The 7,490-nt window shown below is 36.9% G+C and overlaps 1 protein-coding gene across 4 annotated transcripts; it reads left to right on the top strand.

Annotated features, from left to right (window-relative positions):
- The first annotated feature begins 2,144 nt into the window (after positions 1 to 2,144).
- Positions 2,145 to 5,162, top strand: LOC107855732 (ETHYLENE INSENSITIVE 3-like 3 protein). 4 transcript variants are annotated; one of them, XM_047404301.1, is made up of 3 exons: positions 2,218 to 2,502; positions 2,844 to 4,870; positions 4,970 to 5,162. In XM_047404301.1, the coding sequence occupies exons 1-2, from the start codon at positions 2,481 to 2,483 to the stop codon at positions 4,841 to 4,843; spliced, it is 2,022 nt and encodes a 673-aa protein (XP_047260257.1). In that variant the 5' UTR covers positions 2,218 to 2,480; the 3' UTR covers positions 4,844 to 4,870; positions 4,970 to 5,162. The 4 variants fall into 4 exon arrangements, with proteins under 4 accessions (XP_016556227.2, XP_016556228.2, XP_047260257.1 ...); XM_047404271.1 differs by having other exon boundaries at positions 2,219 to 2,502; positions 2,844 to 4,874; XM_016700741.2 differs by having other exon boundaries at positions 2,145 to 4,874.
- The last annotated feature ends 2,328 nt before the right edge of the window (positions 5,163 to 7,490 follow it).

The following is a 7,490-nucleotide window of genomic DNA, read 5'->3' as shown; positions in this document are numbered from 1 at the left end:
CCGATTTGATGATATCTCATAATTTTCTTATTTTTTTTAAATTATGCACTTATTTATAATACATAATCCTATTTTATCTTTATCCCATTTTTTTTAACATCATCCCTACCCTCCCCCCTCCCCCTTCCCCTCTCCCTCAAAGAAATTATTTTATTTTTTTAATTTTTTTTTAATTTCAAAACTTTTTTCCTATTCCACCCCTATCAAACTCCACCACAATTTTTTAAATTTATTTTAAAAAATAATTTCAAAAGTTTTTTCTCACCCCACGCTCACCCGACCTCCACCACCTACCATCATCCCCCCTCCTCTTTTTTTTTTTTTTAAAATTGTTTTGTAAAAAAGTTTTAGAACATTTTTCTTACCCTACCTCTATCCCTACAACTCACTGTGTTGTGCCCCCACCCCCTCCTTCTTTAAAAAAAAAAAATTTCATTTTTCTTATTTCACTCTTTATCCTATTCGTTTTTATTATTTTGTGTTAAATATATAGAAAGACTTTTAGAAAATGTTGTCCTACTTGCATAATGAACACAAGAAAATAAGTAAGAAACAGCTTATTTTCTTAGAAAATATTTTCTTGAAAAATGTTTCCCTCCATACCAAACATAGACGTAACATACACAAAAAATACATTCAAACTTTGTACTTGGCGTTGATGGTCACATCTCAAAACAATCAAAAGAAGCAAAAATTGTTACTATAAAAAAATTAATCCGATTACATTTATTTTAATCTACTCATTTAAAAATTTTGTTCGAATTTACATGAATTTAACAACTTAATATATTTAATGATATAATTTGTAAGGCTTCATTTATTTTGTTTAAGGTTCAGACGTCTGAATCTGAATGATTAAGATATTGTCTCTAGATCTGAAAACTGAATGATTAAAACTATTTGTTTTTCAACATCTGAATGTGTAAAAAAAATTTATTTGTATACATAATAAAATAAAAAATAAAATTTAAATAAAAAATTAATTATATATTAAAAAAATATGTAATTTAATACAAAAAAATTATTAGTATTTGATTGAGAAAAAATATTTATTTTGTTAGTGATAGTGGAGATGGCTTATAATGGTGGTTGAGGTGACAATGATTGATCTTAGTGATTAATATTATTGGTGGTGATAATTTCGATGATTGGTATTGTAGTAACTGTTATGATGGTGGTGATTCATGGTGGTGGTGGTTGTTGTGATGTGACGTTGCTTGATGTTAGTAGTTTAAGGTGTTGATTGTGTTGGTTGAAACATGAATGCATGATGATTGACGATGTGTTGGTGCTAGTTGGAGATGTTATTTGTTGTGATGGTAGAGATGGTTGTTAGTAGAGTTAAATTGTAGCGAGGGTACTGGTTGAAGTAATGGTAGAGATGGCATTACTAGTGATAATAGGGTCAAAGAATGTGTAGAGGTTGTGATGTATTAGTGGTAGTTAATGGTGGTGTTAATTGTGATAGATGAGTTGGTTGGTAGTAGGGATTAGCCGTTAGTGGTTGCTGATTGTGGTGTTGTTAACCGCAGTGGTGGTGGTGAATATAATTAGAATAAAAAAGTAGTAGGTGTGGTAGCGGTTAACAATTGTGGTTGATAGCGGTGTATTTTCTGTCGATGGTGATTGTGATGGTGGAGGTGGTTGGTGGTAGTGGTTGGTGGTTGACAATGATGATGGTGGCAGAGGTGGTTAGTGGTGATAACTGCTGATTATGAATAAAATGATGAATATTATTCAACACCAGAATATCCCTTCAAACCTATTAAGACTTGGTTATAGATCTGAATGATTAAGAGCTAGTAAGAGTTAAAACCTTAATAAAAAACAAATCCACTTAATGGTCTGAAGTATGAACCATTCAGATTCATACCTCCATTAATTCAAACAAATGAGGCCTAAAAAATTAGCAGAAAAAATATTATTTTAAACTATTTTATTAATAATTATTGATAAATTTAAATTTTATAATAATTAAGAATATTCTACTAAACTTATCAATTGCAATACAGTATCGTACCATCAAATCAAATAATAAAATTATTATTAAACACAATAAATAATACAATCTATTTAAATATTATATTATGTTATATTATATAATACTATATCATAGCAAACAATACCGTATATTATGAAATCAGTAAAACTACCATCCAAACAAAGTCTAAGTTGCAAAAGGTGTTTTGCCTCTTCCTTTTATTTATTTTTTGTCCCTTGGGTCTTTGGGTTTTAGGGATTTTCAACCATTTTTACTCGTTTCTCCCACCATTAGGTGACCCCGTCTCTCTCTTCCTTTTACAATTCAGACATACCTTTCCGCATTTATCATTTCTTGATCTCTAAACCCCTTTTGCCCTTTAATTTTCTTCTCTTTTCTGGTGGGTTCCTTTTTCCCTTATTTTCCAACATAGCTAGAAAGTTCTGCTATTCCTTTTTGGTTTAATCTGTTGGGAACTAACTCTTCATGACTCTGATGGATGAGATTGGAATTGATGTCAGGTTAGACTGTCGAATTTTCCAGCTCCCAACAAATTTTTATTTATATTTGCTTTCTCTGTCTGTTTGTAGTTTTCTTTTTAATTTAATTTTCCTCGTTGAACTCCTGAGTAAATTAATGTAAAATCTTGCTGGATGTGATCAAATCTGTCATCATTTGGCAAGAATTGTAGTTTTTTGAAGATTTTTCAGCTTCTGTTAATTCTTGAACTTTTGTGAGACTTTGAGGATCGCAGTTTTGATGAATTAAAAGAGGTCAAAGATTAGTGTATCTTCATAAGGTGTGTATATTTTCATACATTTGGTTTGAATGGAGTACTGTATGATTGATGCTGATGGATTAGGCAACAGCTCGGACATTGAAGTCGATGACATAAGGTGTGATAATATAGCGGAAAAGGATGTCAGTGATGAAGAGATTGATCCTGAGGAATTGGAGAGGCGAATGTGGAAGGATCGTGTCAAGCTCAAGAGGCTTAAGGAGAGGCAGAAACTTGCTGCACAACAAGCTGCAGAGAAGCAGAAGAACAAACAAACCACTGATCAAGCTCGGCGAAAAAAGATGTCAAGAGCTCAAGATGGGATTTTGAAGTACATGTTGAAACTCATGGAGGTCTGTAAAGCTCGAGGATTTGTTTATGGAATTATACCTGAGAAGGGTAAACCAGTGAGTGGTGCATCTGACAACATAAGAGCTTGGTGGAAAGAGAAGGTGAAATTTGATAAGAATGGTCCTGCTGCAATAGCAAAGTATGAAGCAGAATGTTATGCAAAAGGAGAGGGAATTGGCAACCAAAATGGGAACCCACAAAGTGTTCTGCAGGACTTGCAAGATGCAACCTTGGGGTCCCTTTTGTCTTCTTTAATGCAACATTGTGATCCACCTCAGAGGAAGTACCCATTGGAGAAAGGCATCTCACCACCCTGGTGGCCATCAGGGAACGAGGAATGGTGGGCGAAAATGGGTCTGCCTAAGGGTCAGAACCCACCGTACAAGAAGCCCCATGATCTAAAGAAAATGTTTAAAGTTGCTGTTCTAACTGCTGTTATAAAGCATATGTCACCTGATATTGCTAAGATCAGGAGATTAGTCCGGCAGTCCAAGTGTTTACAGGATAAGATGACTGCAAAGGAGAGCTCAATATGGTTAGCTGTTTTAAGCAGAGAGGAATCCACTATCCAGCAACCTAGCAGTGACAATGGATCATCTAGCATAAGCGAGGCACCTACTGGAGGTCATGGTGAAAAGAAGAAACCTTCTGTTGATAGTGACAGTGATTATGATGTTGATGATGTTAATGTCTCTGTTTCATCTAGAGATGAGAGGAGAAATGAACCATCAGATGCTTGTCCTGTGAGTGCTGTTCCTCAATCTCACCAAGGGAAGGAGCAAGGAGATGGACAACGTCGAAGAAGAAAATGTGCTAGGTCAAACTTTCAACAGACCCAACTGTCTCCCAGTGAGCAGCGGCTTGATGATGAGGCTAGAAACACCTTACCTGATATAAATAATTCGAATGTGCAGTTTTCTGGGTACATTACAAATGAAAGCCAACCAGAGAACAATATGATGGGACCTAGGAAGCCCGTGGAGAAAAACTCTGGGGGTCAATCTGAATTACCATTAAAACAATCCAACCTTTCCATGGTTCCATCAGTTAATGCAGTCTCTACAGAGGATGCATTTGTTGGCAATAGGCCTTTAATTTATCCAATGTTGGAAAACTCTGAGGTTGTCGCGTATGAATCAAGGTTTCATCTTGGCACTCAAGATTCTGCTGTGCAGCTCCAGCTTCATGATACTCAGTTGCAGAACAGACCTCAGTTTTCTGGGATGAATAATGAACGTCGAAGTTCCATATTTCATTATGGACTTCCCAACAATGGGTTGTATAATGGACCTCAAAGTTCCATCCTACATCATGAATTACAGGACTCAAGTTTTGCTCGTGGATTTCAATATTCAAACTTGCATCAACCCCCTGTATATCAATATTATACAGCATCGGCTGAATTTGGGTCAGCTCATGAAGAGCAGCAGTCTCACTTGGCATTTGGCCAACCTCAAATTAAGCCACAGGATTCTGGAGTTAAATCAGCAGTGCTTCCTGGAGATAGAAATGATATTTCTAGAGAGGACCACCATTATGGAAAAGACACATTTCAGAATGATCATGATAGACCCGTTGAGATGCAATTTGCATCTCCAATCACTAGTGGCTCACCAGATTATGCTAGACTCAGCAGTCCGTTCAACTTTGATCTTGATGTCCCAAATACATTAGATCCTGGTGATTTGGAACTGTTCCTTGATGAAGATGTGATGACATTCTTTGCCTCGTAGGCTGCTATGTGGAAAATACAACATTTAGTATGTGAGTTGCAGAGATGCACGAGCTTATTCTCTCCCTTTTTAATTGTTATGTTATTTAATAGTGATTTGACTGTCTATTCTCACTTTTTTATGCAGGTACCTGAATGCTGTACGTATTGTGAATTGTGAGTCCCCTCTCATAAAATGAGATCCTGGACTGTAAAGTTATGGTATTCAGCTGTCAAAATGTAAATTTAGTGGCAGGATTTTTTTTTACTTCCTTATCGTTTTCTTTAATTATAACAAACTTCCTTGTCATGCTAAATAATATTCTTTCAAGTGTGCTACACATGATAATGGTTTTCTGCATTTGTTCTATCCTTTAGAAAAGGCATTTGTACATGTTCCAGTAGCTCAGCTCGAGGTTCTCTTTTTTGTATAATTTGGAGACCTCATCTTTTGCCTAATTAACATGCCACTGAGCTTCATAACTTTGTTGAATGATTTGTAGAGCACCACCCAGTTTGATTGTTGGTCTCGGCCAGTGCGCTGGCAAAGGCACGCTTGAGCCCTAAAGTGAGGCACAAAATATGTTGAGCGTTTTGCTTGCTTAGCGGGTGCTTCAATGTCCTCATCAAGGCTTTGTCACTTATTTTTCCTTGTAAATGACATAATCCTGAAAAGGTGACATTAAACGAATGATATTTCACTTTTCAGTTTCTTTGTTTATATATCTTCATGCTTATATATAGTAGTCTTGAACTGCTCATAAATATTTGTATTTTTTCTCCATTTGCACCTTTCTTCATTAAAGCCTCAATGAACCCTTTTGCGCTCGTCACCTTTGATTACACTGGTCTCAGCTCCTTGAGGGTCCGAAGGAACTTCTTCATAAATCTTGAAGCCTTAGTGGCAGCTTGCTCCAAACTTATGCCGTTTGTTCATTATTGTTAAAAATGGTAGGGTAAGAGTGGAATTAAAGAGGAGGGGAAGCAACAATATATGTTTTTTATTAGTAATAAAAGAGTGCAATTAAAAATGGGAATCTCAAGTGATCCGAAACTCAACACCAGCTTTACAACCCTTCCAGAGTTGAACTGGATGGTGCAAAGTAGGAGGTGAATCTGCACATGAGATGAAATTTAACTAAGTTCCGAGGGGAAAATATTATTAGCAGTACTTCCCCTCCCCTTCCCAAATTTCAACCCATAAACAAACCATTATCTAGAACTTGAGTGTGTGAAGGTTCTCTGGTAATGCCAAAGAGATTGACTTATTATGGCATATTTTAATCTAAAGTTCTAATGTTTTCCCGTCACAAAGTCAAAACTTGATCGTATGTCATTTCGAATAGCTTATATAGGTTTCCTCTGTAAGGGTCTTTCATTTACATTCAGTTGCAATAGGAAAGGTAATTAGGGAGTAGGTTCCTCTGAGAAGGGGGAATGCCATCTTATTTACAATAACTAGGCATCATGTGGCATAATCTATTGATCATTAACAGTTGAAGATTTTGAATATCCATTCTCAAAAATAAAGGGCAGCCCGGTGCACTAAACCTCCTGTTATGAGTGCAGTCTTACTTTACATTTCTGCAAGATACTGTTTACACGGCTTGACTCCGTGACCTCCTGGTCACATGACAGCAACTTCACCAATTACTTCAAGGTTTCCTTCATCCATTCAACAACAACAACAACAATAACATACACAGTGTATTCCCACAAAGTGGGGTCTGGGGAGGGTACAGTGTACGCAGTCCATTCCATACCTCAGATGAAGTAGAGAGGCTGTTTCCGATAAACCCCTGGCTCAGGATATATAACAGTATAACAAACAAAAAATACAAGAACACATTACAAGATGGGATAACACACTAATGGATAATAAAGGAAATAAGACACATACAAGGTACTACTATAAACTATCTATTCAAAATCATAGATATCACTGAAACATCATGAACAAGAAGCTCCAGACGCAGATACAAACAAAACACTCTTCCCTACTATAACGATTGAACTCCTACCCACTAACTCTCTACCCTAATCTGAGTCCTTCACACTTTCCTAGCAAGGGTCATGTCCTCCGTAAGCTGTAATTGCTCCATATCATGCCTAATCACCTCCCTCCAATACTTTTTCAGCCTACCTCTACCCTGCCTAAAACCATCCATAGCCAGCTTTTCACACCTCCGTTCTGGAGCATCCATGCACCTCCCCATCACATGTTCGAACCATCGGAACCTCACTTCCCTCATCTTTTCCTCCATCGAAGTCGCTCCCACTTTCTTCCGAATAATCTTATTTCTAATCTTATCTTTCCTTGTAAGCCCACATATCTATCGCAATATCCTCATCTCCGCCACCTTCAACTTTTGGATGTGAGAGTTCTTAACTAGCTAACACTCCGCTCCATATAGCATAGCCAGTCGGACTGCTACTCTATAGAATTCACCTTTAAGCTTAGGAGATACTTTTTTATCACACAAGACTCCCGACGCGAGCCTTCATTTCAACCACACTGCACTAATACGGTGTGTGACATCCTCGTCAATCTCACCATTCCTCTGAATCATAGACCCAAGATACTTGAAACTCTTCCTCTTCTGAATGATCTGAGAATCTGGCTTCACTACCACATCAGCTTCATGTGACAGATCACTAAACTTACAACA

This window comes from Capsicum annuum, chromosome 1 (genome assembly GCF_002878395.1).
Source record: "Capsicum annuum cultivar UCD-10X-F1 chromosome 1, UCD10Xv1.1, whole genome shotgun sequence".
In the NCBI taxonomy this organism is placed as follows: domain Eukaryota; kingdom Viridiplantae; phylum Streptophyta; class Magnoliopsida; order Solanales; family Solanaceae; genus Capsicum; species Capsicum annuum.
Note: the sequence above shows the minus strand (reverse complement) of the source record. Positions and strands in the feature narration are given on the sequence as shown.

Bases quoted from the DNA above. Each gene is read 5' to 3' on its own strand.
- LOC107855732 (XM_016700741.2), top strand. From the start codon at position 2,810: ATGGAGTACTGTATGATTGATGCTGATGGATTAGGCAACAGCTCGGAC.